Here is a 16,548-nt window from a genome sequence, read left to right as displayed (position 1 = left end):
TTCTTATTGTCTAAAAGATTAAAACACTTTAAATTTAGCATATTATTTTTGGAGATTGAGATACTGGGAATAGATAGTAGAATATCAAAGAATATCATTAGACGTATTGGCAAGCATTATGTTAATTGAGACCTAAATATATTTAACTGAATATAGAATCACGTTGTTTTCATGGCAGACCCAGTTGTTAGCCATGGTTCTCTTCCTCACCTTCATAAGCCTCTTTTTATGTCTTGTTCTTCATGAATCACACACCCAGACTTTTAAAATATTCATCAGATCTGCAGGTTCTACCCTGCTCCATTTGTTTATTCACCAAAGATTTTAATACTCTATGCTATGAGGCCCCCAGGGATAGTATGTCCTCATGAAGTTTATAGATTAATGGAGGATTCAAACATGAAGGAAGTAATTTTACAAATCAAGAAGGACATGGTTGCTATGAAAGTGAATAAAAGGGTCTCAGTTGAAAGGCAGGGCATGAAGAAATCCTTGACCCAAAGGACAAATTGCATTTATCCAGGCAAAAATTGAGATTGACCACTCCAATGTATCCAAGGGATACATTGTACAAAAGTCATGTCCAGGAAGGAGGTTGGCAAGTTTGAACAATGGCAAAAAGGCCTTGGGCTGTGGTGTGGTGTGTGTGTACGCGTGTGTGTTCGCGTGTGTGTCCATGTGTGTGCACACGTAGGGGCTAGGGTTGGGAGTGGCTTTGGAGAAGGAAGAGAGGAAGAGGACAAGAAAGCAGAGAGGTGCTGGGTCCTGTAGAGCTCTGTTCAGAGCATTAAGTAAATCTGAGTATTATATGTTGAACCATCAAGCAGTGCATATGGCCTTGTTCCCCAGAATTCCATCATCGATTGAATATGGTGTGTAGATAAGGTGATCATATAATTTATCATCCAAAGTAGGATACTATTGAGATTGAAAGGGGACACTGTTAATCATGCTGCAGCAGTGGATATAAAGCAATACTTATAGACCAGTTCTCAATCACTCCAGGAAGCCACAAAGTTGCTTAGAAACTATACCCTGAAATTACAGGGTCAGTTGGGTGTTCCTGCTTTCTTATGCACCCCCACCCCAGCTTCACCATGAATACTGCCGAAAGAGGGACCCCAGGAGAACTGTGCCAAGTCCAGACCAAAGGGGCACAGCCCCATTGCATGCCTAGCAGCAGCCTAGAGATTTTCAGACTGCCAGCTCGTGGAAGCTCCACTATTGTCAAGTAGGTTTTATTCACAAGATTTCAGAATTAAAGTTTTAAAAACATATAGGAAAGAAATTAAGGCCTTAAACATTTAGCATATTAACTTTTCCCACTAGAAACTTTCCTCCACCACTTCTCATGGATGATATGACCTAGTTATGTGTTCCTGGGTGGTGGCCAGGCAGACTGGGTGTGGTCCACTTTTAAACCTTTCAGTTTAAGTGTGTTTGGTGAATTGGCCCCTATGGTGGCTAATGCAGGGAAGGAGTACCTACAGGAAGCCCTCCCACAGGTATAAAGCCCTCTCCAGCAATGACAGTGGCATGAAGTAGTAAATCTAAATCTTTCAGGAAATACAAAATCTTTTCACAATTGATTTGATTTTTTTATAGAATCAACTGTTTGGCTGAATCTGCATAATGGAGATTAATGGAGCTTTATTTACTGCTCTCTGTGCCGAAGTTACTTTCTACAGCAGGGCCCTCAGGGAGCCCTAGTAATCCTTCAGTTTACTGAGAAATGGGTCACTTTGCATTATGATATTTAATGATCAGTGACTGCAAGTCCGGCTGAGAATTTGGAATCTCATTGTCCTCCTCAGCCTTCTTTGATTTCCTCGAGCCCTTCAAAAAAAATGGCTTGATACCCCTCAAGAAAATAATGACACTTAATGTTTGTATTCAGCCAAATACTGAAAACACTTTGAGGAGTTTCTCTATTACTTTTCAAACTGCATTAAAGCTTTCACTTTTGTTTTACAAGCCAGGAAATGTGAAGAATTCACCTGGAAATAAGTAGAAAACTCCATGTTCTGCCCATTTTAATCAGGTAAAAACAAGAAATTTCTGGTTATTTTTGGCATTGTTCAGGCCAGCTGAAATGATTTCTTTTTAATTAATTTAATATATTATAGCAGTTTTCACCTTATGTGGAAAACATAGGGCTTATTTTTTTCATCTTTAATTTCTGAGCTTAGGTGCCATGACTTAACTTCATTTGTTCCTGAGGAGCACCTGGGTTTTTTGTTTGTTTGTTTGTTTGTTTTAGGACAATCTAGAACCACAGAGTTGGGATTTATCTATGAATCTATTGCCTCCCTCCCTCCTTCCCTCCCTCCCTTCCTTCCTTCCTTCCTTCCTTCCTTCCTTCCTTCCGCTTGGAATTGAACCCAGGGATGCTTTACCACTGAGGTAGATTCCCAATCCTTTTTTAGTTTTTATTTTGAGACAAGAGTCTGGCTAAGTTGCTGAGACAGCCTTGAACTTGCAATCCTCTGAAATTGTAGGCATGTGCCACAGTGCCCAACTACAAATCCATTTCAAACAATCAAAAAATGCCCATATTTTTTTTTAGTTTATTTTTTCAAACAACCCTTTCTTATAATAAGCATACTTGGATTCATCTAATACTAATTCAGTAAACATTTATTAAGTACATTACTATTGTAGGGAAGCTCAAGATTATGTAGCAATATTAAGCGACATAGGAAGTTCTTTATTCTTTCTTTATTATTAGGCATAATCATTTTCTTTGAAGATTAAATAATCTGAGGCTAGATAAACTTAAGGTTTATCAGATGAAGGCAGAAAATAAGTGTGATTTTTTTTATCTTAAGTCCTTATTTTCATTTTTTAAATCAATATTTACTTATCAATCACCTGCTAAGTACAAAAACACTATTTATATTAATATTACTTTGTATATATATTAAAAATTTTTACAATATCTCTTATGATATCCTGATAGTTTGATTATATTGAATTTGTAAACAACCTATAAAATAGTTTAATTATGGTATATTCATAAAGAGGAATATTATTCTGTTTCAAAAATATATGTGTTTGCATGGGAGTATATATACAATTATTATTCAGTGGAGAAAAGAAAATGGTAATATGTTACATTGTTAGACCATGATACATAAAAATTTAAGTGTGCATCTTTCAGGTAGTAGGATTATTTTTATATTCTTTACAGCTTTTCTGTATTTTTAATATTTTCTGCAATGAATATGAATTTCCTTTTATAATGAGAAAATTTTTTTGTGTGTATGTGTGCGTGCACATGTGCACACATGTGTGGTTCTGGGGTTTGATCCCCAGGCCTCTACCACTGAGCTATATCTCCAGCCCATATAATCAGAAAATTTCTTAAACTTTTGTATTATATTTATTGAAAATTATGGTTACTGTTTAAAAATGCATGAGAATGATGAATTTTAGTTTTTTTTTCCTTCAAGCTATTTCCATATTTGTAGAGAGCTAGAAAGTCATATAAACTTAAAATTTGAGGGAGTACTGACCCAACCTAAGCCTCAAGCAGAATTCCTTATAACCCTGTGTGTTCTCCCTTTTACACCTCTACTGATAGGAAACACCAGACAGCACAGCTGTCTTTGGACAGTTCTAATGTTTAGGAAGCTATTTCTTTTACTAAGTGAAGTCTCCTCTGACTCCTATGCAATGGTACTAATCCTGCTTTGGGTCATAGAAAACAAATCCAGTTCCTCTTTCAATTTATATATAGCAGGAAATTAAAGCATGTATGTTTCAGGTAGTGGGATGAATTTTAAGTTTTTTGGGTTTTTTTGTAACTTTCTGTATTTTAAAAATTTTCTGCAAATAGTATGTGTTTTCTTTTATAATCTAATCAGATTTTTTTTTCCTTTGGGATCAAACCCACAGTTTACACTTGCTAGGCAAATGCTGTACCACTGAGCTGCATCCCCAGTCCCACATAAATATTTTCAAAGCTTTTCTTATCTTTATTCCTTTCCAAGAGGTAATTTTGGTTCATAATTTTAGTATCATTTTGTACTTTTTAGTTTATATATAATATATGTGTATGTGTGTGCGCACGTGTGTTTATATAAATACATATATATGCATACATGCATGCTTTTGTTTTTTTGACAAAATGAGATCATAATCATAATTGTATTATGACAAGTAAAGAAATTAACAGTAATTCCTGAGTACCATCTAATACCCAATCAGTGTACAAATTTCCATGATTGTCTCATTAATAAATTTTTGTTTTGGTAGTGGGAATTTTGAACCTAGGGGTACTCTACCACTGAGCTACATCCCCAGCCCTTTTTTATATTTTATTTTGTGACATGGTCTTGCTGAGTTGCTGAGGCTAGCCTCAAACTTGCTGTCTTCCTTCTTTAGCTTCCCAGATCACTGGGATTACAGGCATATGCCCTGCACCTGACTCATTAATAACATTTTTGTAGTTTGTTTGAACCAGGATTCAAAAAAGGTCTGCCCCTTGTGCTTGACTTAAGTCTCTTTTTTAGTTGGTACTGATATTACCCATTAACTTTCTTTTTTAATTCTTTTTAGATATACATGACAGTAGGGTGCATTTTGACATATTCTACATACGTGGAGTATAACTTTTAAATTGTGATGGTTCTCTCTGCCTCATTAATCCTTTACCATTTTTTTCATTGAAAACTTGGTTTATTTGTCCTTTAGAATTTACCATGTTCTGGCTGTGATTGAATACATCCATTTACTGTCACTCCATTGTTTCTTGGCTCTTTTCTTTTCTTTATTGTTTAGTTATCAATGGACCTTTATTTTATTTATTTATATGTGGTGCTGAGAATCGAACCCAGTGCCTCACACATGTTAGACACGACTCTACCACTGAGCCCCAGCCCCAGCCCCTTGGTTCTTTTCTTCTATTTCCCATAAATAGATAATTAGATCCAAAGATTTAACCATATTAGGTTCCATTTTTTGGTAAGAATACTTCATAGATGGTAGTATGTTTAGCTATGTTGAATGAATGAATGACCCTACTTTTTTTTTTTACTTAATATGTTATGTACATAGTTTATTGTCAGTAGTTATAGATCCATCTCATTCCTTCTTTTTTTCTTTTTTGTTTTTATTTTTCTTTTTGGTAATGGGGTTTGAATGCATATCACTGAGCCCACTTTTTAAAAAATTTAATATCTTCCCTCCCTTTTTTTTTTTTTTTTTTTAATTTTGAGACGGGGTCTCTCTAAGTTGCCGAGGCTGGCTTTGAACTTGCAATCCTCCTGCCTCAGCCTCCTGAATGGCTGGGATTACAGGTGTGTGGCACTGTACCTGGCCTCATTCCCTTTTTATTTATTTAATGATTTCCTAGTCTGGATTACTATTGTGGTCTGCTTAATCCTTGTTAATATAGGTTGTTTCCAGTTTTTAGAGTTTAACAATGTAGTAAATGTATCAAATTCTTAGAGAAGCCAAAAACAGATTAATAAATTGACATAGAAAAGATGTTAGTGGTCTATATGTTTAACTTACAATTTGGGGGGTTTGTATTAAATGATCAAGTGAATATTCACTGGCCTCTAAAATATTGGTTTTGAGGATGTAGTGCAGTGGTAGAGTGCTTGCCTAGCATGTGTGTGGTTCAATCCCCAGCATTTCAAAAACAATAAAATATTTCTAAATCTCCAGTTACTTCTTTGTATTCATTACATATAAGGAAAAAAGCAATCTGGAGAAGACTGTTTGGCTTTGACATGTCTTTGAAATCACATGTTATTCTGAAAGACAATGATGAGGTGATATGAGGAGAGGTATATATCTGAGGATAATATTCTCTCCTCCAGCAGATGCATGGAAATGTAGTTGTTTGATCTTTAGAGGGAGAGAGAGGTATGGTGTGTGCTGTGCCATTTAGGCCTTTACTTCATATTCATCCATTTATCTGTTTAATTATGCATAGAGACACAGCCAGTTGAGAATCTGAGTGTTCATTTGTGAAATGAGAATAATTACAGTTTTCTCTGGCTCGTGATCCTTAAGGTCATGTAATAATAACATAATATTTTATGTGGTTTCTCTATTTAAATCTAAAGATTTTCAAAATATTAAATTTTAGAGTCATTTTTTTCTGGCACAGTTTGCTTATGTTTTTCTTTTTTTTTTTTTCTTTTAGTTGTAGGTAAACAATGGAAACTCCAGACAGTAAATCAGTATTTCTACAGAAAAATGGCAGAGAAGTCAGTATTGAATATAGTAAACTGGCCTTCTTCTTCAGGAAAATCTATAGTAGGCCTTTTCATTATCTTGGGTAATGCCATACTACAAGTGGACTAAGCTGAAATCCTTTTACCTGGAGATAATGTACAAGCCTTAGAACTCTTCATTCTCATGTCACTATTTATGTACATAATTAAAATCCAAATTAAAAAAAAAGGTGTCCTGCTTTCTTTACCGATATCATTGATAGTTTAAGCATATCTTGTATTCACATATATGCATAGTTAGTGTGCGTGGTGCATGTTTCTGTATGTATGCATGCTGTTTGCTAAAGACATTAACTCTACTTTGGACAGTAGCAGATAGCAGTCTGCAGAGTTTGATTCCCCAAACCCAAAGGAGGGCAGAGGAGAGGGGCTCTAGGTAAGAGATGATGCTTTAAAAATCAACACAAGGAAATGCTGGGGAGTGATATTGGCCAAATTATATTGTTATATTGTATGGATGTATGAATATGTAACAACAGATCCCATCAATATATACAACTACAAAATACCAATAAAAAATGTGGAAGAAGAAAAAAACCAACACAAGGAACAATAAGTAACACAGTTTGCCTGTACTAATTAGAAGACATAACAGAAGAAAACTGTAATAGTAACTCTTGTTGGGACTGTCATCTCCCAGTTTATACAGATCTTCCAGATCTTGAATGGAAGTGAGATTCATAATGAAGCAGTATATGTGCTCTGCCAGTGGATGAATGGGGATGTGGCTATGTGTATCAGCTCTTTGTATAGCTTGTGTCCTCCCACTTTGTGGCCCTTGAATGCACCACAGATGGATTTCTCTGTTCCCAGGGCAAGGATCAGCAGGAGTCTCTTTTTTTGAATTGTCAACTAGCCAGGAAGGATGGCAAGGGCAATATGAGAGAATTTTAAATTTCCAAATTTTAGACTGTTTTGGAAACTGTAAGCCTTTGATGCTTGTCTTCAGTATAATTCCTAATTGTTGATCTTCCAGAATCGATAACGGTTGGGAAGATAGCCATGCACAAATAGAAATGCATGTATTAGTATTAAATACTTTTAATAGAACCAAAATGGCAGGAACACAGCTGGTATTGTTACTGAATTCAATGAGCTAAAGCAAAGTTGTACATGGGATAATCCTAGTCACCCAGAAATCTTATTTTTTTGTGTTACTGGACAAATCATACAAATATATTAAAGCTGTGCCTAAATTATAAATATGCTTTCTCCATTTGTCTTGGGGTTCTGTCGCTCTGCAAAGTGGAAATTCCATGAGTTTCTTCATTGAGGTTGCTTGATCTATAGAATATTAAGAAGAAATGGCCTATACCTCAGCATGCTCTGGAGATAATTAATCAATAGGTATTTGAGTGCCTCCTTAATGTACAGTATTACTTCTCATTGCTAATCCTTCAGTCACTATTGAAATGTTTCTTTGAAACCTCTTAACTCCTCCATTTGGTGGTGGGGTTAGGTATCACCAAGCTCTACTATTGTTTGATCTGTGTTTAGTACAGCAGAGGAATTACCTACCAACACAGATAGCTTAGTTACCCTTTGAACTATTTTTGATTTATGGATGGTGGCCCAAAGATCTTTTCCTGGTTGTTTGTATTCAAGTGCAGCTTTCTTTTTAAATTTAATACTTTCCATGCCTCCTATGTATATTGAACTATAGGGAATATAAAATATGCATATTTGGGGTTGGGAATGGTGGTGCATGCCTGTAATCCTAGTGGCTTGGGAGGCTAAGGCAGAAGGATTGTGAGTTCAAAGCCAGCCTCAACAACTTAGCAAGGCCCTAAGCAATTTAGTGAGACCCTGTCTCTAAATAAAATATACAAAAAGGGCTGGGGATATGGTTCAATGGTTAAGTACCCCTGGGTTCAATCCCCAGTACCAAAACAAAAAACAAATGCATATTTGGAGGCTAAGGATGTAGCTTGGTGGGGGAGCATAGACAGCATGCACAAGGCCCTGAGTTCAATGGCCTGAGTAGTGGCCCATATAATGCACCAAAAAAATAAGTACTTTAGTCCCTAAAGTGTTTCTCCAATTCTTTATACTTTCAAAGTGCCATTTTCTCTCTCTTCTCTCTTGCCTTATTCCTGAATTCGGTACATTTGTACTTTATTTGTTTGGGGTGCTAGGGAATGGGTCAAGGTGTGCTTTACACTGAGCTACATCTCCAGCCCTTTTCATTTTTTATTTTTTATTTTTTTTTTTTAATTTTTTGGTGCCAGGGATTGAACCCAGGGGCACAACAACTGAGCCACATCCCCAGCCCTTTTTAAAATTTTTATTTAGAGACAGGGCCTCACTAAGTTGTCTAGGCCAGCTTTTAAGTTGCAATCCTTCTTCAGCTGTCTGAGCTTCTGGGATTACAGGAATGTGCCACCATGCCCATCCCTTTTTATTTTTTATTTTTAGCCAGGATATCACTATATTCCTGAGGCTGGCCTCCTAAGTTGCTGGGACTACATGCATGGGTCATCATGCCCAGTTTTATTCTTTTTTTAAGCATTTTTTTAATTTGTTTCAGTTGTAGTTGGACACAATAACCTTTATATTATTTTTACATGATGCTGAGGATCGAACCCAGTGACCCCCACATGCTAGGCAAGCACTCTACCACTGGCTGAGCTACAGTCCCAGCCGCCAGCTTTATTCTTGTTATTCTTTTTCTGTCCCAAGATACTTCTATCTACTGTTATACTTCTTATTCCATCTTTTATGATCATATCTCCTTATAATAAAAACCATGACTCTCCATCTACTTTATCTGCAACATAATCAACATAGTTCTGTAGTTCTATTTGAAGAACTTCAGGGACTCTGGAGGGAATGTATCTCTCCCCTGAAGAGATAAATATGGCTTGGTTTGTTCTGTGATGACAGATTCCCAAGAAAGAGTGCTTTGTAAAAAATCAAGATTAGTTCAGGGGCAGCGGTGCATGCCTACAATCCCAGAGGCTTGGGAGGCCGAGTCAGGAGGATTGCAAGTTCAAAGCCAGCTTTAGCAATTTAGCAAGGCCCTAAGCAACTTGGTGAGATTGTGTTTCAAAATAAAAGATAAAAATGGCTGGGAATGTAGCTCAGTGGTTAAGCGCCCCTGGGATCAATACCTGATACCAAACAAACAAAAACCATCAAGATTTTCCTCTGCTTCAACCAGAGGAAAGAAAGGATTAGGAATACTAAAGAATGCCTTCACCAATTTTACCACCTTTATCACACCTTGAGACAAAAGCTAAGCAGTAGTACATAGCAGAACCCAGAGCCAGTTGAGCTGACTGACAGTACCACCCAGAGTGTAGGGTAGAGGTGTCTAGGCCTGTGGGTCAGCAGTTTTTGTCCCAAGTGCAATGCTGGATCCCAGCCCAGTAGTGGCCCACATAATGCAGAGCACCTAACCCTAATGAATAAATCAATTATGTAAATACCCCAAAGAAAATCCAAAGCATAGGTGAAATGTGTTTTGCATATACGTGTGTTAAAAATAGGACTTACTAGAGGTCAAACAGGAAGTCAATGAAAGTTAAAATTAGGCCATGTAGTGAGTATTACTGATTTTTATGAGTGTGGAACTATAATTCAGAATCCTTGACTTCTGAGAAAATAGATGGGACTTTTATTGTCATTGTCATGTTTAATGAATGTACCTTGCACTTATCGTTTGAGAAAAGCTAAATATTTTTTTTTTACTTTTACAATCAGATTTTAATATCATTCATATCACAGGCAAGATTCTTTATGCCCCATTACATATCTTTTTTATTGATTATTTAAAGCATTACATAGCTCATGATATATCATCTTTCATACATTTGACTCAAATTGTGTTTTGAACTCCCATTTTCACCCCAAATACAGATTGCAGAATCACATCTGTTACATATTCACATTTTTACATAATGCCATATTAGTGACTGTTGTATTCTGCTACCTTTCCTATCCCCTACTATCCCCCCTCCCCTCCCCTCCCCTCCCATCTTCCCTCTCTACCTCCCCTGCTGTTGTTCAATTTGAACACTTTTCTTTGTGGCCAGCAATATTCATTCCTATTGTATAAACTGACTAATAAACCATGAGTATGAAAGTTATCACTTTTTAGTTCACCAAGTCTAATGCAAAAACAATTTTGAGGGGATCAGCATTATATTTGTGGAACTAAATTCACTTTCAAGCTTAATTTTCATTAAAGGCAAACATTTGAAATAATGGTTTTGTTCACCGTGGGTTGAAAGAAACTTGGTTAAGGTATTGGTTTTCACTCTGTAAACCTCCTGTCTAATATCCTTTTATTCCTGTTTCAGATCAGTAATTAGCCAGCACACAGGAGTAAAGGTACAATCAGGTCAAACTCCAGATGTGACTGAAGTTCAGGCTTATTTATGTTTATGAAATTATGGCCAAGGAAATTTCTGGATGAAAGAAAAGTTTGTTTTTATAAGCAAGCATTTCACTTCACATTTTGTTCCCTTGACATACTGAATAAATCACCTATGTCTCATATTTAGGGGCTTTTATTTTCTTAATCAAGTGTAGTGCTTTATTCCTGAACTCTGAAAGACAAAAGAATAGCCAAGGGAGTGACTCTTCTCCCTGCCTATCTCAAACTGTGAAATAACCTTAATCAAAGTCCTTATAGGACTGGTGGAGTAGCTCAGTGGTAGAGTGCTTGCCTAGCAAATATGAGGCTCTTGATTCCATCCCCAGAATCTTAAGAAAGAAGGAAAAAGGAAAAGAAAACCTTGTAAATCTCCCCCTTCAATGCTGCCCTATTGATGGCATTGTAAAAGACAGACGGAAGAAAAGGTAAAAGGCAAAGATAGAAAAAAAGCTAGGTGCAGTGGTTTTCACCTATAATAGGACTATTATATTTACATTAAATATTTTCAGGTCACAAGACATTAAAAGAGTTTTTAGTCATCTTCCTTGAGCAAAAAGTAAATAGTTTATGAAAGCCACAGGGAACTCTAAGCTCCCTTGTTTAGACCAAATTAGTGATTAGGGTGTTTTGTTGTTGTTTTGGGGTCGGTCCCCCCCCCCCCCCCCGATTCTCACAGTAAAGTCTTTCTTCCCTCATTCTATGGCAGCAAGCTGTTTGGGCTGGTTCATAAGTAAATAGGTCATAGATTGCACTCCATTCAAAAGTGACATCTTTATGAAAGCATTTATTTATCCTACAGAGAGCCCTGGCTCATTTCAAATATTGTTCTCAACTGAGATCAGAATGCTGAAGAGTACACATTGTACATTTTGTTTTAAACACAATAGTTCGTTTCTTTTTTTGATAGTGCCATGGTATTTCCCTGGGGAAGCACTACCAATAGGTAAGACTTGTAGAAGTCTGTGTGGGATCATATACCTAAATGACAGAGCTAATAAGACTATCAGAAGACAACATAGGAGTAAATCTTGGTAAAGGTAAATTTGGACCTTGGGTTGGGCAATGGTTTCTTAGATACAATACCAAAAGCACAACAAACTAACCATGAAGAAAAAAGTCAACCCATAGACTATGTGAAAATAAATATTTGCAAGTCATATATCTGATAAGAGACTTGTATCCAGAATATATAAAGAACTTTTACAACTCAACAGTAATATATATATATATATATATATATATATATATATATATATATATTGAATAGTTGAAACTGGACAAAGGATTTAAACATTTTTCAAAAGAATTTACATAAGTGACAAACACATGAAAACATATTTACCATCATTAGTATTAGTCATCAGGAAAATAGGCATGAAAACCACAATGAAATACCCAACTGTTGACGATAATGTGGAGTAAATGGTCTGGAAGTTCCTCAAAATGTTAAGCATAGAGCTATGTGACTCAGCAGAGCCAGTCCTAGGTATATACTGAGAAATGAAACCTATGTTTACACAAAAACTTATATATAAATGTCCATAACAGTATTATTCATGATAGCCAAATAGTGGAAATAATTAAAGGTCTATCATCTGGTGCATTGATAGACAAAACATTTCCATACAATGCAATATTATCCAGCCATAAAAGGAACCAAGTATTGATACATGCTACATTGGTGACACTTAAAAACATGCTAAGTGAAAGCCAGTCACAAAAGAGCACATGTTGTATGATCCCATGTATTTTAAATGTCTAGAATGGGCAAATCCATAGGGGCAAAAAGCAGATTAATAGTTGCTTAGGACTCTAGGGGTGGGAGCTTATCAATGGGAGTTCAGCCAAAGAAACTGATCAAGTAGGAGATACATACCGAGAAGTTTATTGCAAGGACTTGGCTTAGGCAATTGTGGGGCTGGCTAAGTGAGTCTGAAATAGTCAGAAGAGGCAAGTGAATTCTTAGGCTGAAGCTATAGTCCACAGGCAGAATTTCTTCTTCAGGAAAACCTCAGTTCTGCTCTTAATGACCTTTTTCTCTGATTGAATCAGGCCCACTTAACTGAAGTCAAATGATCATGGACTTTAATCAAACCTACAAGGCAATCTTCACGATAGCACCTAGATTAGTGTTTGAACACCTGGGAACTGCAGTCAAGTTGACACATGAACTGACCATGGGGAGTGACTTCCAGTGGGATTTCTTTTGGGGGTGATGGTTGCACAACTCTGCACTGAAAAATATTACGTTTTACACTTAATTTATATGTGTGAATTATATGGTATATGAATTATATCTTAATATATTTTTAAAAGACTATGTACAGGGGCTGGGGCTCAGTGGTAGTGCACTTGCCTGGCATGTTTGAGGTACGGGGTTAGATTCTCAGCACCACATATATATAAATAAAATAAAGGTCTATCAACAACTAAAAAATATTTTCTTTTTTTTTAAAGGGGGAGAGAGAGAGAGAGAGAGAGAGAGAGAGAGAGAGAGAGAGAGAGAATTTTTAATATTTATTTCTTAGTTCTCGGCGGACACAACATCTTTGTTGGTATGTGGTGCTGAGGATCGAACCCGGGTCGCATGCACGCCAGGCGAGTGCGCTACCGCTTGAGCCACATCCCCAGCCCTAAAAAATATTTTCTTAAAAAAGACTATGAGCTGGTGGGACTGCAAATTGGTGCATCGAATATGGAAAGCAGTATGGAGATTCCTTGGAAATCTGGGAATGGAACCACCATTTGACCCAGCTATCCCTCTCCTTGGTCTTACCCAAAGGACTTAAAATCATCATACTATAGGGACACAGCCACATCAATGTTTATAGCAGCACAATTCACAATAGTTAAACTGTGGAACCAACCTAGATGCCCTTCAGTAGATGAATGGATAAAGAAAATGTGGCATATATACACAATGGAATATTACGCAGCAATACAAGAGAATAAAATCATGGCATTTGAAGATAAATGGATGGAGTTAGAGAAGATAATGCTAAGTGAAGTTAGCCAATCCCCAAAAAACAAATGCTGAATGTCTTCTCTAATATAAGGAGGCTGATTCATAGTGGGGTAGGGAGTAGGAGCATGGGAGGAATAGATAAACTTTAGATAGGGCAGAAGGATGGGAGAGGAAGGGAGGGCGCATGGGGTAATTAACGATGGTGGAATGTGATGGACATCATTATCCAAAACATGTATGAAGACATGAATTGGTGTGAATATACTTTATAAACAACCAGAGATATGAAAAATGTGCTCTATATGTGTAGTAAGAATTGTAGTGCATTCTGCTGTCATATATTAAGAAAAATCAATTTTAAAAAAGCTTGGAGGAAAAGGGTAAACAGTGTGAATAGTTTCCCTTTATGAACCTAGGTGCTTGAGCTAGGCAGGGCAAAGAAATCCACTGAGCAAAAGGTCAATTGTGTCTGGAAAGGAATCAACTCATTGCTTTAAGATACTGACATTTCCCTACCATTTCCCTTACCTACACCCCTTTTAAAGTTAATCTGTGTAAAATTCTGTACTTGACATTGGAATTCTAGATAAAACATTAACACCCTTATGCAGAAGAAAAGATTTCAGGTTTCTGATTTGCACATCAAAATGGTAATAAATAAGTTATGAAAGAAAAAAAAGACTATGAGACTATGAGCATATGCTGGGTGCGATGGTGCATGACTATAATCCCAATGGCTCAGGAAGCTGAGACAGAAGGATCACAAGTTTTAGGGCAGCCTCAGTTACTTAGTGGGACCTTGTCTCAAAAAATTAAAAGTAAAAAGAAAAGGCTGAGGATGTAGCTCAGTAGTAAAGTGCTCCTGGGTTAGATCCCAGTACCAAATTAAAAAAAATAAAAGACTGCATATTTGTAGATTCATGTTCATAGCAGAACTACTCACGATAGCCAAGAGGTGTCCATCATCAGATAAATGGATGGACAACATGGTATGGCCATACAATTGAGTATTATTCAGTCTTTAAAAGAAAGGGGTATCCTTGGGGCTGGGGATATGGCTCAAGCGGTAGCGTGCTCGCCTGGCATGCATGTGGCCCAGGTTCGATCCTCAGCACCACATACAAATAAAGATGTTGTGTCCGCCGAAAACTAAAAAAAAAAAAAAAAAAAAAATTAAAATTCTCTCTCTCTCTCTCTCTCTCTCTCTCTCTCTCTCTCTCTCTCTCTTAAAAAAAAAAAAAAGAAAGGCAATCAGGGCTGGGTTTGTGGCTCAGTGGTAGAGTGCTCACCTAGCATGTGTGGGGCACTGGGTTCAATCCTCAGCACCACATAAAAATAAAATAAAGATATTGTATCCACCTAAAACTAAAAAATAAATATTAAAAAAGGGAATCATGCCACATACTACAGTATGGATAAATTGTGAAGACACTAAGTGAAATCAGCCAGTCACATAAATTCTGCAAAATTCCATTTATGTGAGGTAAAGTAGTCAGATTCACAAAACCAGAAAGTAGAATGATGTTTTACTAGGGGTTAGGGAATGGGACAAAGGAGAATTATTTTTCATTAGTCATAGAGCTTCAGCAAGATAAAGTTTTAGAGATCTGTTGCACAATGATGTGAATATACTTAAATAACATATTCCCTTAAAAATGGTTAGAAGTGCATGCTTAATATGAACAGAGCCCTGGGTTTTATGCCCAGCACACAAAAAAGTTGATGGTAAAATTTATGTTAAGCTGGACATGATGGCACACACCCATAATCCCAGCCACTTGGGAGGCTAAGGCAGGAGGATTGCAAATTCAAGCCAGCTTCACCAATTTAGCGAGACCCTAAGCGCCCCTGCTACCAAAAGCAAAAAACTTAAGTGGTTTTTTACCACATTTTTTAAAAAGCCAGAAAAACCAAAGGCTGTGTGTCCTACATTGCCTGAGCAGCTCCCTGGTTGTCTGAACTCTGCCTTGACACCATTTTCTGGCCTATACAGGATTGTATATAGTGTCTAAAATGAGAATGAAAGATTGCTTCAAAGTTTAATCAAAATGTACTCTGGGAGTTTGGGTGATACTGGCTCAGTTGTTTATCTCTGTGGCTTATTTCATTAACCTATTTCTAGGAAGTTGATGATAGAGATGATGAATTTGATAGGATAAAAATTTGAGGTAGAGTTGCATATATTTTTTCCAACTAAGATTGTTGCTAAAAGCAACTAAAAATAGAATCTTGATCGACAAAAAAGTGACTGCTTGAATGCTTCTCTGAGTTTGGTGGGCACCAAGAGGTCCTATTAAGGGGACCTATCAGAGCCCAGACACGTGATGCCCACCCGCCTGTGTGTCCTGAGTTATTCTCTGACTTTCTGGCTCAGCTTAAACCGTGAATAAGAAAAGTAGCCCCCAGTTGAAGTGTTGAACCAGGAAGTATTCATCCCCCTTGCAAGTCCCACTTCGTCATTTATACCCCTTTCCTCCCAGAGCATCTGTTGCCACTTTGTCACAGTAGACAAATTCACCCACAGGGATGGACAACACACAGGTCACAGCCTTATACCTTCCTTATACTTGTTGTTCTTTTTTGCTAGGAATGCTCTCGGTTGGCTTGGTGGTTCTCTGGCTCTCAATTACTTTAGTGTCTTCATCTCAGAATTATTAATAGGATTAAATAAAATTATTTTGGGGGCTGGGGTTGTGGCTCAGTAGTAGAGCATTTGCCTGGTATGTGCGAGGCACTGGGTTTGATCCTCAGCACCACATAAAAGTGGGTGAATAAAATAAAGGTATAAAAATGTTGTATCTGTTTTTAAAAAAGAAATTATTTTGTGTGAATCTAGATGATGCTCAATAGATGTTAGCTCCTTTCTTTCCTACTCAAAATTTTGAATTCCCAGGCACACAGGCATTCTCCTCACCCCACCCTTCTCCATTTAGCTGTTTTATTTCCCAGGAGTTCTT

General features: G+C 37.0%; 1 protein-coding gene across 2 annotated transcripts in view; it reads left to right on the top strand.

The window, feature by feature from the left end:
• Positions 1-7,451, top strand: part of APOO (apolipoprotein O) — a 55,139-nt gene extending 47,688 nt beyond the window's left edge. The window contains exons 8-9 of one of the 2 annotated variants that reach the window (XM_081277994.1): positions 1,976-2,041; positions 6,158-7,451. In XM_081277994.1, coding sequence (XP_081134120.1) covers positions 1,976-2,011 — 36 coding nt within the window. In that variant the 3' untranslated portion in view covers positions 2,012-2,041; positions 6,158-7,451. The remainder of the gene's footprint in view (positions 1-1,975; positions 2,042-6,157) is intronic. The other variant, XM_081277995.1, reaches the window with a different exon arrangement.
• The last annotated feature ends 9,097 nt before the right edge of the window (positions 7,452-16,548 follow it).

The sequence above is a fragment of the Spermophilus citellus genome (assembly GCF_964194105.1).
Source record: "Spermophilus citellus genome assembly, chromosome: X".
NCBI lineage: Eukaryota > Metazoa > Chordata > Mammalia > Rodentia > Sciuridae > Spermophilus > Spermophilus citellus.
The sequence above is the reverse complement of the archived record's forward strand: the minus strand, read 5'-3'. Positions and strand labels throughout refer to the sequence as shown.